Here is a 15167-nt window from a genome sequence, read left to right on the forward strand (position 1 = left end):
TGAACCCATGCCCCCTGAGTTGGAAGGTAGAGTCTTAACCATTGGATCACCAGGGAAGTCCCAGATTCCACCTTTGAATGGGAGGAATGTTGAGGTCGCTTTATAAAAACAACATGTATGTTGAGAGATATTTCTGTGGCCTTCTTTGGAAAATGCTATCTGCTACAAGCCAACTATCCATCAACAGGAGAATGGATAAACTAAGTATGGTATGTTCATTATGAAGGAATACTATACAATGATGAAGATGGCAAACAACAGCCATATGAGATAGTGTGGCTGGATCTCACCAACATAGTGTTGAGCTAAAGAAGCCACATGAAGAAATACATAGCTTAATTCTAGTTATAAATTTTTAAAAACACAAGCAAAGCTATAAGTCTGTTTTGAGATACAGACTTAGGAAGAGCAGCAATTAGAAGGACAGTTTCTGAGAATGCTGGCCATTCATCCTGACTTGGGTGATAATTACATCACGAAGCAGTTCATAAAGAGCTGTACATTTTTGTTTGGGGCACTTTCTTGTGTCTTACATTTCACAATAAAAAGGGTAAGAAGTTGTGATCTTCTGGCACTGGAAACTAAGTTTATGTGAAAAGAATTTACTCTGAACTTTAGAAATGATACCTAGCAAACTAACAGAACATTAAACTCTGTCTCCATCTCTGTTAGTTTCTTTTTAACGTACCCGTGTCTTCCTACTTTGTTATAATCAACATGCAAAACTATTTTGTGTCCTGGTTTTTATGCTGTGCTATAAAGGTAGTTTACATACATGTCATTTTTTAAAGCTACATGGTATTTCATTGTTTACAAATCATAAGGTTTCTTAGCTATTTTCATATTGTTCAGACTATACGTAGCTTCAAATTCTCTAGATCATCACTGTTATCACTAAACTTATTAATAATTCCCTGGTGGTACAGTGGTTAAGACTGTGCTCCCAATGCAGGGGCCTGGGTTTTATCTCTGATCGGGAAGATCCTGCATGCCACATGAGGTGACCAAAAAAAAAAAAATCTAAGAACTCCCTAGATCCTAGACCTTGTAAATAGATCTCTTCATTCATCTTCTCACATCAACCTAATGATTAATGAGACAGGCATGACTTTTATTCCCTTTTTTACAGATGATAAAACTGACACTTATGTGAAGTAAACCTGTAAGTTTCACAAAGTATAGCTTCCACAACTATTCATACCTTGGCAAACACATTCCAGAGCACTTCCTCTAGACCTTTTGACACAATACTTGCCGTGGACTCCTCCCACCCTGCCCCAGGACATTTTTTCCCTTGTTTTTCAGTCGCTCAGTTGTGTCTGACTCTTTGTGACCCCATGGACTGCAGCACACCAGGTTTCCCTGTCCTTCACCATCTCCCCTCCTTCACCATTTTTCCCTTGGGATTTCCCAAAGTGGAATTGCCAGTTCAAAAGTTGTGAGCAATTTTAGGGTATTCCAGACTGTTCTCTAGAATCCAGATGGTTCTCTATACACCCTGAACTGATATTAGGAGGGTTCGGTAAAGGGTCAGGACCATGTCAAGTTTATTGATTCCTTGATTCCATTTTTAGAGCCTCTCTGTAGGAATTCCCTCACCAAAATGGTGTAGGCTAGGGAATACCTAAATATTATTCTCACACTTGACCTATTTAGAATATTTTAGAAGCTCTTCCTTTCCCTTTTCTTGACTGTTTTGGTTGACTATCAGTACCTTGGAGGAAATAATAGTGGGTTTTTTGTTTTTTGGCTGTACTGCACAGGTTGCAGAACTTAGTTCCCCAATCAGGGATTGAACCGGGGACCTCAGCAGTGAGAGCACCAAGTTCTAAGCACTGGACCACCACGGAATTTCCAAGAATTAGGTACTTTGACCACTCTTTTTTTAAGCAGATTTTTTTCTTTATAATGATTACTGTTTTCTACCACAGAAACTTTCACTGAGTTACCATCCAATAGTATTCCTTTAGGTTTGATGTGACCTTTTAGTAAGAAAAAGTCATGTTTCTGCATCTCTTATAAAATTCTACTGCAAATACTGCACATTATATTACTCATTGTTCTTTTCATAGTCATGTAATGACAACTTTCTAGAACTCAATGTCAAAGGAAAAGTTTGTCTCTTCCCATAAAATCATATATTTCCTTTGATCAGACAGTGAAAATTATACAGCCTAATGTATTTTTTTATTTCTGCCTTGGTTGCAAGTATCTCTAATGCAAATGTAAAGTTCAGCCATCATAATGATCCCCTTCTGAGTTTCCAATATTAAAATGTAAGGTTGCCCCCAAAATAAAGTAATAAGTTAATTAAAAAAAATAAAATGTAAGCCTCCAAAAGGCAGAGATTTTGTCTATTTTTTTCCTGTTGAAGGGGCAGACAGAGGGAAACAGCTCTAATGCTTTATATTGGGAAAGAGACTTTTTTTTTTTTTTAGAAAAAACATCACATAACTCTGTGGCTGTTTAGCCCATTTCCATTGCAGTATAAAGTAACATCCTATCCTCTGAAGTCCTCTTAAAAAAAGCAAACTGCTTTCCACCGAACCACAGGGTATAAAATAAAGTTAGAATTATCTTGCCTTCTCATAAAATCGTTTCTCATTGGTATTTACATCATTCACGAATACATAAAACAAAGACTTGGGATAAGAAGAAAAAGAGATTTTCTGGTTTTTGATGTCTCTGTGGTTTTGTGCAGAATGTGGCTGAAATAAGGTGTTATTTCACCTGAAACAGCAGTACCTTGGTGAATTAAGCTGGAAGAGGTCCAGAAAAGGGTGCCTGAGAAAAATGCCTGGACCATCCTGAAGTCCACCTTTCAGTACATGGGTTGCCCTTTTAAGGTGTCAGTTGAACTCTGGTCTCCTGCCTTAACTCCACCCCTATCCTTTCACTACCAGCAGATGACCTATTGGCCTAGACTTTGCTCATTGAACGCTGGCCGCCCCACCCCCATGCATCCAGCTACCCTCTGTCTGTTTCCCACTCTTCATCTTGCCCCGGCATTGCCCACCATCACCACTCATTCAGATCCTGACCTCTTGCTCTGCTTCTTCTTGGTTGCTCTGACCCCTCAGCTTTGACAGCTGACACTGGCTACCCTAGTGAGGCCATGCAAACCCACTCGAGAGACCCAGCCTTACTTAGTTTGGATCAGTTTCTGGCTATTCCAGGCCACTGCCCTCCGTGGGAAGGGCCTCATCTTCAATCTTGGGGTCACTGCTTCTATAGAGACCCATTCTGCCTTCTGAAGACATGATACCTTGTGATAAAGGTGTTACCACTGGCTGGAGCTTTCTTTATGCCTTTTTTCGTAGAGATATGAAGGTGGCAGGCAGGGTCCAAGGGGACACAACTGGACACTGGTTAAGGCCAAAGGCTGTAGCAGGAGTAAATCAGTACACAATTATCTGAGGCTACTGAGAATCCAGAGACATTGATTAATAGCTTTGGGGAGAATGAGATGAAGGTAGGTCACGCTATTAAATGACAATAAGACAGGTTGCAAAGTCGGTCCATTAACCAAAAGTTTACAACCATTGCCCAAATTACATGGCCGTATACACGCTTATTACACCTTTATAAATCCTTTATTATAAATTGACTTACTATATAGATAGGGAAAATTGGAAAGAGCAGATTATCTTTCTTGGATTGATATGAATTTTGTTCTGCTCTGTGAGATCTGAGAAATAATGTCTAAGTCCAAGCACTGGATACATTCTTTTCCTTTTCTTTCTTTTTAAAATAGAACTTGAGTTCTACTTCTAATGTTATAAACTTTTTGTTGTTTCTTTAGATTAAAAATAATGTTTTATGCTGTCATGCATTTTAATCAAGTTTGGTTTACATAAGGCATAGAGAAATAACTTAAAAACCTACATAGAAGATTCTGGTATTGGATATGACAGCAGGATTCAAGTTTAATCACCTAGACTAGTGCTGTGGGATATATTCATCACTAGCCTTGGGTGGCTATTTAAACTTAAAATAATTAAAGTTAAGTAACATTAAAAATCTAGTTCCTCAGTTGCAGTGGCCACATTTCAAGTGCTCACTGACCTCATGTGGTTGATGGCTACTGTGTAGGACAGAGCATATATAGAATGTCCATCACTGTACAAATTTCTTTTGGCCTGGGCTGACCCAGACAACTTGGGTTTGTGAAGTTTTCTTTCAAATAAACATGTAGTAAAACACTGCGGCCTCCCAGGTGGCTCAGTGGTAAAGAATCCACCTGCCAATAATGCAGGAGACGCGGGTTTGATCATTGGCCCAGAAAATCCCCTGCAGAAGGAAATGGCAACCCACTCCAATATTCTTGCCTGGAAAATCCCATGCACAGAGGAGCCTGGCTAGCTACAGTCCATAGGGTCACAAAGAGTCGGACACGACTGAGCACATACACCTAGTAAAACATTGTATTAGTCAGCTCAGGCTGTCATAATAAGATACCACAGACTGGGTGACTGGAGAAACAGAAATTTATTTTCTCACAGTTCTAGAGGCTGGAAGTCCAAGATTAAGGTGCCAGGGTTGGATTCCGGTGAGATTTCTCTTTCTGCCAGCTTCTTGCTATCTTCACATGGCCTTTCTTCTGTGCACTACCGGGGCTGGGGGAGAGAAAGAGAGAGATCTATTTCTCTTCCTGTTCTTATAAGGACACCACTCTATTGGACGAGGGAACCACTCTTCTGACCTCATTTAACTTGAATTATCTCCATAAAGGCCCTATCGCCAAATACAGTTAGGGGATTTGGGCTTCAACATATGAATCTGGGAGAAACACAAGCTTGTCTGTAACAAACTTTAAAAAGAAGGAGAAGGAAGAAGGGGAGAGAGGAGAGAGGGGAAGGAAAAGTAAGTCAGGGCCAGATGGTGAGGGCCTCATTGCTATGCGAAGGAGTTGAAAATCTGTCTGAAGCAGAAGGGGAACCTCTGTAAAGTTAAGGAGGGAGTCTACATGATTGAAATGTGTGTTTTAGAAAGAACAGCGAGCTAACAGTATGGAGGGTGGGTTGAAGTCTGAGGGTGGCTTGGAAGAATGGAGACAGGAAGTTACTCCAGTGTTGGAGTTTTCTCCTGTTTACCCAAAGGAAGCTTACTGGAGAGTGGAAAATGTTTTCTTTGAAACCTCTGGACCCTACAGGTGCAGATCCAGGGTGAGGGGGCAGGTTTGGCCCCCTTAGAAGCAGGCTAGCCAAACGGTTAGAGCAGACTAGGGTCAGAAAGTTCAGGGTTCAATCTTAACTCCATCCCTTATTCCCTATTGACTTAGAGTTGGTTCACTCAGCTTCTCTGAACATTGATGTCCTCCTTTGTTGAAGGGGATTGATTACACTATTTCATAGCATTGTTCTAAGGATTAAATTATGCAATGTAGGAAAAAACATTTAACACACAGCCTGTTTAGTGTTTAGTGCTCAATATATTTTGGCTATTACTACTACCAGGGATGTATTTCCTAAATTTACTCTCAAAGGAATATAGGAAATAGGGTTTTTGTTTGTTCAAATGAATCTTGTCTATCTCAAGATTCTCTGTGTGTGTCTGTGTGTCTATATGCGTATGTGTTCTCTACCACACAGCAGTCACCTTAAGGCTTTTGAAGTCACCATCCTGTATTGGTAGAGTGAACATGCGCTTCAGAGTCACAGGAACTAGTGTCAAATCCCTTCCCTGGTGGTCCAGTGGCTAAGACTCAGTACTTCCAATGCAAGGAGCCCAGGTTCAATCCCCAGTCTAGATCTGGAATCTAGATCCCAAATGCTGCAGCTAAGAGTTCTTAATGCCACAACTAAAGACTGATGATCCTGCATGGTGCAACCAAGATACAGGAGAGTTAAAAAAAAGAAAAATCCCTTGTCTACCACTTCTCTAGCCCTGTGACTGCAAGAGACACCTTACTGGAGTCTTAGAACTTCCCTGGTGGCTCAGATGGTAAAGCATCTGCCTGCAATGCGGGAGGCCTGGGTTCGATCCCAGGGTTGCGAAGATTCCCTGGAGAAGGAAATGGCAACCCACTCCAGTACTCTTGCCTGGAAAATTCCATGGATGGAGGAGCCTGGTAGGCTACAGTCCACGGGGTCACAAAGAGTCGGACATGACTGAGTCGACTTCACATTCTTTCTTTCAGTTCCTTATCAGTGAAATGAATATGATAATACTTTTCAGTCATTCATTTATCCACAGATATTTACTTATATTTACTGCAGAGTTGGGCTATAAAGAAAGCTGAGTGCTGAAGAACTGATGCTTTTGAACTGTGGTGTTGGAGAAGACTCTTGAGAGTCCCTTGGACTGCAAGGAGATCAAACCTGTCAATCCTAAAGGAGATCAGTCCTGAATACTCATTGGAAGGGCTGATGCTGAAGCTGAAACTCCAATACTTTGGCTACCTGATGTGAACAACTGACTCATTGGAAAAGACCCTGATGCTGGGAAAGATTGAAGACACGAGAAGGGAATGACAGGGGATGAAATGGTTGGATGTCATTACCGACTCGATGGACATGAGTTTGAGCAAGTTCCAGGAGTTGGTGATGGACAGGGAGGCCTGGCGTGCTGCAGTCCATGGGGTCACAAAGAGTCGGACACGACTGAGTGACTGAACTGAACTGAATTGAACAGCACCAGGCACTGGGCTGGGAATTCCACTGTAAGTATATCAGACACAGTCCGATGACATTTTTGAGGGGAAAGAGACAGTTATACTACAATCTTATAAGTGCTCTAACAGGTCAAATGTAGGAGAAAAGACAAAACTAATCCTGCCCAGAGGAACGGCATTCCTGTCAATGCCTTCCAAGGCTTGCCTTCTGGTTTTTAAGTGGTGAGTTGAAGGATGGGGAAGTGACAACCAGGTGAAGCAAGTCGGGGTGGGAAGGAGCAAAGTGGGGGTGGGAAGAGTGCTCCAGACAGACAGAGAAATAGGCACAAAGGCCCAGAGCCAAGGAGTGCCATCTTGCAAAGTCAGAACCAAGTTCACCTGTCCCGGGCAGACTGTGGAAGGGTAGAGCTGAGAGAAGGGCTGTAGAGAAATCGTGGGAGGGGCTGAGGGAGTAGAAAGACATGAATAGATCTGCATTTTAGAAATACGGCTTCAGCTGTAGCAGAAAGAATGGGTGGGCTGTAAGTAAAGGCAGGCTGGTGTCAGAGAGCTCTAGTAAAAGCCCAGTGCAGTGATCCAGGTGAAAATATGCCAGGCTGAAGCAACAGGTGATACATAATAATAATCATAGCAAATTTAACACATATATCCAGGAAGTGTTCTACGCATTCAGCATACACTAACACATACAATCCTCAAAACCAGAATAAAAGGCCAGTCCTATTAACATCTTTATTTTATAGAGGAGGAATCCATGGAATAGTCTGCTTAAGGTTATACAGTGTTGGGATCGAACCCAGGCAGTCTTGCTCTAGGCAGGGCTTCTTCTGTGCTATACTGTGCTGCCGAAGACCTAACAGATTTCTGAGATTGAGTAAGAATTAAGGAATGAGGTAGAGGGAGGAGTCACATAGATCTCCAGATCTCTGGCTTGCTACTGAGTAGCTTTTTGAGTCATTGTTTGGGCTGAAACATATACTAGGGGAAGAGCAGATTTGGGAGAAAAGATAACAAGTTGCTAGTGAGACATGTTGAAATGAATTTCTAATGTAACAGCCATGGGCAGATATTCAGAGTATCATTGTACATATGAGTCTGGAGCTCAAGAGAGAGTTATTATTACTAAATGTTTTATTTTCTGGTTGCACAGTGTAGCATGTGGGATCTTAGTTCCCTGACTAGGGATAGAACATGTACCTGCTGTGTTGGAAGCTTGGAGTCTTTACCACGGGACCACCAAGGAAATCTCAAGAGAGTTATCTGAACAGGAGTTGTATATTTGGGACTCATTAGCATGCAACCATGGGAATGGATTAGATTTCTTAGGAAGAATGTTTTGAACTAGAAAAGAAGATACTTTGAGAAGAAAGCGGAGGAACACCAGTATTAATGGGTAGGTAAAAGGAGAGTCACTTATAATGGCAATTAGGAGGAACAGTAAAGAGATGGGAGGAATATAGGGAACAAGGAAGGAAAGAGACATTTTGAGCAGTATGGTGTCAAATGGTATGGAGAGCTCAGCAAAGTGACCACCAAATGTGAAAAGTGTCCATTGAATATAGTTACAAGGAATTCAGTAGTGACCTTGGGGAGAAAAGTTTCAGTAAACTGATAAGAACAGTAGTCAGAGTGCAGGAGCCGGAAGACTGAATGCAGGGTGAGGATGTGGAGGCAACAAACACCAAGAATTTCAGGGACTTCCCTGGTGGTTCAGTGTTAAGACTCCCTGTTTTCATTGCAGGGGGCATTGGAACTAAGATCCCACATGCTGAATAGCGTGGTCAAAAAAAGGAGGGGGGAGAGTTTCACCAAGAAGATTTGCCTATGAAGGAAGAGAGCTATCTGGAGAGGGAGGTGGATTAAAGGAAAAAATTAATTTTTATTATGCTAGACATTTGAGAATATTTAAATATTAATGAGAAGAATCCAGGATAACCTGAGAGGCTGTGAAATCAGGAGAGGGAATTATCTGAGAACCCTTGAGAAAGTGGAGGGGGTAGATGCAGAACATAGATGGAGAGTTTAGCCTAAGCAGTAGGAAGTTTTTTCTTTGTAACAAGAGAGATTCAGAGAAGAATGAGAAGCAAAATTAGAGTTTGTGGTGGGAAACAGAGGGAGTTCTTGATGGCTTTTATTATCTCTTTGAAGTAGGAGGCCTTATCACTGTTACAGAGTGTGGGAGACAGTTGAGTCGAAGTTAAGAGGAAAACAGAGAAGGTTTAAAACAGATCAGGGATTTTTAGGGCATGGAAAATACTGTGTATGATACTATACTGATGGAGGGGTGGATGGATGTCCATTATACGTCTGTCCAAACTCACAGAATGTACAACACCAAGAGTGAATCCTAATAATGTAAACTATGGACTTGGAGTGATTATGATGTGTCAATGGAGGTTCATCAACTGTAACAAATGTACTTCTCTTGTGGGGATGTTGATAATTAGGGAGCACATGTGGGGGGCAGGGGATACATGACAAATCTCTGTCCTTTCCTCTCAATGGTGCTGTGAACCTAAAACTCCTCTAAAAAAATTAAGTCTTAATTCAACAACAACAATAACAAATCAGACTCATGGAGGTGGAGATCAACGTGACTGAGGAAACAGAAAAAATTCCCAGCAATGCATGAGGACCTATGAATTCACTATGGTAATAACCTGCACGTTTGTTCTAGTTAAGTGGTAGGTTTGGAGAAGACAGAGAGAGCTAGAATTGGAGTTTTGACAGCTGAGTTCAACAGAAGACAGTGGGGATTAGAGATGAGGATACTGGTAGGAGAGCGGCAAAAAGAATGGAGACCATCCAAAGGACCAGAAGAGAGCAGAAAAGAGCTGATATAAGGAGGATAGATGGGAATTCCTTGGCAGTCTAGTGGTTAGGATTTGGTGCTTTCACTGCCAGAGCCTGGGTTCAATCCCTGGTTGGGGAACTAAGATCCCACAAGCTGTGAGGTGAGGTTAAAAAAAAGAGACATTTAGGGTCTTCGAATTCTACTTAAAGAACAGTGTGTGATAGGTAGCCTCTAAGATGAACCCCTGTGATCCTACCTCATGGTATTCATGCCCTGGAGTAGTCTTCTCCTTTTGAGAGTGAGCTGGACCTAGTGACTTGTCTAACAAACAGAAGGTGATGGGATGTTACTTCTGAAATTAGTTTCAAAAAGACTCTTCCTGTCCTCTATGCTCTCTCACTCATTGGCTCTGATGCAAACCAGTTACCATGGTCTGCACCCTATGCAGAGACCCACGTAGCAAGGAAATGAGGGCGTGAATCCTGCCAACAGCTGCCTGAGTGATGTTAAAGTCAGATCCTCCCTTAGCCAGATAAGGGACCTTCAGATTAAGACCACAGCTTGTGTTGACACCTTGATTGCGGCCCCTTGAGGGAACTTGTGGCAAAGGCACCCAGCTAAACCCTGCTGAGATTCCTGACAAGCGCTACGAGATAAAACTAATACAGAATATAAGTAACTGAGAGAAGGGAAAAAGGACAGCAATTAACCATCAGAGATGGGAGTGTTTGAGGTTACAGTTTCAGCTATGTAGCTAAATAGATGCAGAGATCCAACTCAGTGAAGATAAGTTTCGAGGCCAGGGTACTGGATAAATCAGGTGCATAAATGTGGGAGTCATTCAGGATCACTGGGTGGAGAAGAGTGTGCACAAGGTGTCAGTTTCAATGAATGACAAGGGACACTGGGGCTCTTTGCCTCTTTGTCCTCTTTGGAGAGGAAACCTAGTGAGATGGAGAGTAATGAGCTGCCACAAAGTTTTTTTTTTTTTTTTGAAGACGATGGCAAATTAATAGTATGGAAGGAACACTAGGAATCTAGGAAGATGCTGAGCCCAAAACTGGACTCTGGGATAAGCGTGGGAGAATCACCTCTTCTCAAGAGCATAGGGGAGAACTGTCCTCAATGTAGGAACAAGTTTCAAGATTAACTGGCATGAAAGTAAGGTTCTTGTCCCCTCATCGTCGGCACTCGAGGAATATTAGCCGTCTCTCAACATTCAGGTAAACATGTATACGTCTTTGCTCTGCGCCTCCCTCTCCCCAATCTCTATGCAAAAGACTAGGGCTAGGTAAAGGGGTGGGTTCGGGTGGTTGGAGGCAGCGTGGCTCTTCCTTCACTCGGTCAACTGAGAGCGTGTTTAGCAAGGCTTTCCGTAACTTCACTGGCGCACAAGACATATAACCCCATAAGGGAGATTTATTCCTTTCACCAAAAAACATTAATCGAACGCCTAACATGTGTAAGACACCGGCTCCATAAAACACGAGCGAGGTATATTCCCGATTACCGGGGGGGGGGGGGGGGGGGGGGGGGGCGTTCGGTCACATTCGGTGTCAAGGCCAACACAGGTAGGTTTCACACCGTTTAGACGTTTCCAAGTTCTCCCCACACTTTTAGCTGAGGTAAAATGTCGAAAGTCGCTGTGCACCAGAACTGAGATCCCTCCAGAATTCGGCCTCGCTGTCTGGTGTTCCCAGCTCGCGCTTGCGAACCTGGGTGCGCCCCCCGGGAAAGCTAACGTCCACGTGGGCTCCCCAGCCGCCCGCGGGGCGGGGCGTAATGGGCGGGGCCAGGCCGGAGGGCGAAGCTGACCCCGCCCCTGGGGCTCCCAGGGCCCACTGCGCCCCGCGGCCAGATGCTGACGTGTCCTTTCCTTTCCACTACACCTCCCGACACCACCTACTGCCACTGCCCCGGAAGTCCCGCCTCATACTTAGCCCATCACTGCAAATCAGCTCTTTCAGCGCTTCCTGAAGCTCTTGACCGGTTTTGAGACTAAGGGGCGGGGCTCCGCAAGCAGGGTGCCTATTGGCTTGGGGCCCGGCGGGTTCTGGGCTCCAATTGGCCGGAGGGCGGTGGCGCTCTGGCACGCTTGCGCGGCGAGTAGAACGTGTGGCGGCGGTGGAGATCGCGTCTCTTTCGCTCCCAGTCCTGCTGCTGCTCCAGTGAGCGCCCAGCGCGTCCGTCCAGTCTATCGCCCACAGCTGGTCGCCCGCCCGCTCCTCTCCGCGGCGGCCTCTCACCAACACCGACACCCACATTGACACGTCCTAGCCGGCCACCGCCTTAATCGCTGGTTTTCCATCGCTACACATGGCCTCCTCCGCGCAGAGCGGCGGCTCCTCCGGGGGACCCGCGGTCCCCACCGTGCAACGGGGCATCGTCAAGATGGTGAGAGCGGGGCCCGGGACACCGATCTCACTGGCCGCCACCGTGCGGGAGTCTGGCGCTGGCTTCTTCCCCTACCGCCAGCTTGCACTCTCTCCCAGATCCTCTTTCCTCTGCCCATTCCTCACTTTTCACCCGATCTCGGAATCCCCTCCCTAGACGCCAGTCAACACGGACTCCCCTTTGGTACTTTGCCTCCGGGACACCCTGGCATTAGGGGGTCACAGTGATTTCCGTGATCGCTGCACTCAAGTCTCCTGGCTTTTTACCGGGACAGATCGATTACTGATTAGTTAACGGGGATTTGTTGGTATCAGTCCTCCGATTCAGCGTCCTTCTGTCCATTTTGGCATATGCGGAGTAGTTTGCAGTTTTTCGTAGATCCTAACGTCCGCTCTTCCGTGAAACTCTTGGAGTACTTGGCCTTCTTGAAGCTATTATGTTTCCATCGACGCTCAGTTACGCCAAGTTTTCTCGCTCTCTGGACCTCATTTCCCGTCTTTTCCCCTCCACCTCTTGTGTCAAGTCAGTAGTCCTGAGAGCTCTTCATATCTGTGCTCCCCCTCTCTTTGGCCCTCAGAGCCTTAGGCCGGTAGGAATCTTAGCGATCCTTGTTGTTCCTTCACTACGGATGAGACAGCTTTGAAGAGGACAAGTGACTTGCCTAAGATCATATGGTGGTTTGGGTTGGAGCCAGGACCCGAGCCTAAGTGTTCTGATTCCCAGCCCCCTGCTGTTACTGTAAATTCTGCCTGATTATATATCCCCTCACTCTCTACATTCTTGAATGGTGAATTTAAAACCTTGCAAGTTTCATTAAAAATTAACCCCCATCATTAATTTGTAATATAAATTCTCTTTATCATTTGTCCCCTCTGTTGGCCTCCCCTCAACATTCCCCAGGATTGGAAACTGACATTTCTTCGTTGTTACCAGGATTTCTGGTTGTGATGGCCGCAGGCTTATAGATTTCATTTCAGGCCGCAATTCTGACTTTTCCATGTGGTAATATTCTTTATGACACTTTGTCCCAAAGCTCTGCAGCCTTTTATAGTTGTAGAAAGTTTGAAAAACATTCTACTTTCTTGGCTCATTGTCTTTCACAGGATTATAATTTTTCCCAGCTTGTGTGTGAATTAGATTTCAAGATTTTTTTCCCCCTGATCCTCACACAGTCACTTCTTAAGCAGTATTCTACCTTCAACTGAGATTCATAGCCTTTTCAGTATTGCTTTTCCCACTTAATTATACATAAATGATTTATCAGAAACTGAATGAGGAGGGAATTTCCAGGGTCCACATAGTTTCACCTCTCTGAAATATTGACCTGACCTGTGAAAGGATTATCCTGAAGTGGCTCCTCTTAAATTAGCTTTTTCATTTGCGCTGATCTTTCCCTTCACCGTAGGAACAGAACAGTGCTTGGTGGTCTGGTAGTGGGATTGGCAGCACCAAGTGAATCTTGTCTGAGTTTTTTTCCTTTGCTAAGGCTTGAATTTTTCTTAAAGTCCCCTCTTATTTGTAGAGTGGGAGTGGAAAGGGGCTGATCATATTTTTGCTTCTATAAATGCTGGAGGTTTCCAGGGCATCTGGATTCTATGGGGTGACCATACCTGTCCGCAGATTACTCCCATGGATACTGAATATCAACAGTAACTTGTTTATTAAGGCTCATGTCTTGTGCTGAGTTCTCTACTTGTATTATCTCATTTATAATACTGAACAAGTGGATAGGATCATTGGCTACATTTTACAGATATGTAATCTGAGGTTTCGAAAGAATAGTTTACCCCAGGACAGGTACTTTTTAATTGGTAATGAGAGGCAGAGCTGGGACTTGAACCCAGACCCTGTTGGCCAAAGCACAGTCTTTTCAAAACATTCGTGGTTTGATGACTCTGACTCCAGGCAATGATTTTAACAGGGCAGGCCCAGTGATGCATGGCCGCAAAATTGCAGGAAAGTGAAGCTGACTGTAATTGAGCCTAGGAGAGATTAGATGTTATTCCTGTCTTGTCTGGGAGCTGCTGTTGCAGTAAGTGACTTTATTTGGTGCTTATGGTCCTTAACATAAGCAAAGGAATGTGGTGTGGAAGACACATTAGGGTGGGAGCAGGCTTTGAAGAAGGTGTTAAGAGTTGCCGCCACTGCTCTTTTTCTGTTTTCAAGCTGCAAAGGGGTGGGTGGGTGAGTTCCAGGCAGAGATTAGGGGAGGGAAGCCGGGTGAACTGCGGAGCCACTGGCAGATTTGTGCCAGGCTTCGAAGCCTGTCTGGAATGAAAAATTGACCCCTGGCAAATTGCTGTGTGTGAAGCTCTTCTGCTTAGCGAAGTTGTATTTTCCTGGAGAGTAATTGTTTCCAGTGGTACCAGGAACTGCTTTGTAAGAACTCTGTGAAGGAAGATGGAGCTCTATGACTGAGGGAGGTGAGGAGGAAGGAAATAGTTTGATGAATAGGCAAAGAGTAATTATCAGTGACTGCTTTTCTGCCTTTGGGTTGAGGGGCAGAAACTGACCAACCGGACTCGGACCTTTCAGGCTGAGCCCTCCGGATTTGTCTGGACTCAGGCTGAGCTGAAGGTTCGAAGTGGTCTTGGGTTGAAGTTTGCTGCAGTGAAGAGGAATACTCATTCTTCCTCTTTTGGGTAAAGAACGGGTTATAAGGCGATGGAAGGTGCATGTTTCTTCTGGTCTCTGCCTTGCCATCTTAGTAAGTCCTGCGTTCTTTTTTCTAAGATTGAAGCAGAAAGAACTTGGGACTCAAGTAGTAAAAAAATGTTTGCATTTGATGAATTTTTAAAAATAATGGTAGGGGCTGTGTCTGCTGTTGACAGTAAGAGCCAAGGGACAGAGTTGGTTCTGGAATATGTTGAAGGAGGAAGTGGGCAGTGAGTTGACACAATCATTGTGGGGCTCTTCTGTTAACTGAGAAGGCAGTGAGGATGATGGAAAAGCTGAAGGTGGATTTATATATTTTTTGAGTTGGGGTAAGACTGGCAAGTGTGTGGGCAGGTGAAATAGAACCTGGGAAAGTAAATGCCTGTGTCACATCAGATCTTTTCTCGAAACCCTGGAGGATTCTATCTCTGGGTTTCTTGGGTAATTTGCTAGACTTTCTTTAGCTGTCTCAGAATATTGTCAGCCCATGTTAAATAGAGGTTGGGCGAAGTCTCCGGGGTAGTGAGTGTGAAATTCAGTCACCCCACTTAGCAGCTACTTAGAGATGGCAATTTTCTCTCGTTTTGCTGACCCCATTTATTTCTGTCTTGGGGGACAGAGCCCTTTTTGAAGTCCTTAACTCTCCTATCTTACGTCTGAATATCTTTTCAAGGAGCACACAGCAGAGTGAATCTGCGGCAGTTCTTGAAT

At 44.2% G+C, this 15167-nt stretch overlaps 1 protein-coding gene across 1 annotated transcript in view; it reads left to right on the top strand.

Moving 5' to 3' along the window:
- The first annotated feature begins 11517 nt into the window (after positions 1–11517).
- Positions 11518–15167, top strand: part of SND1 (staphylococcal nuclease and tudor domain containing 1) — a 414480-nt gene continuing 410830 nt past the window's right edge. The window contains exon 1 of the mRNA XM_061165737.1: positions 11518–11801. Coding sequence (XP_061021720.1) covers positions 11724–11801 — 78 coding nt within the window. The 5' untranslated portion in view covers positions 11518–11723. The remainder of the gene's footprint in view (positions 11802–15167) is intronic.

This window comes from Dama dama, chromosome 18, assembly GCF_033118175.1.
Source record: "Dama dama isolate Ldn47 chromosome 18, ASM3311817v1, whole genome shotgun sequence".
NCBI lineage: Eukaryota > Metazoa > Chordata > Mammalia > Artiodactyla > Cervidae > Dama > Dama dama.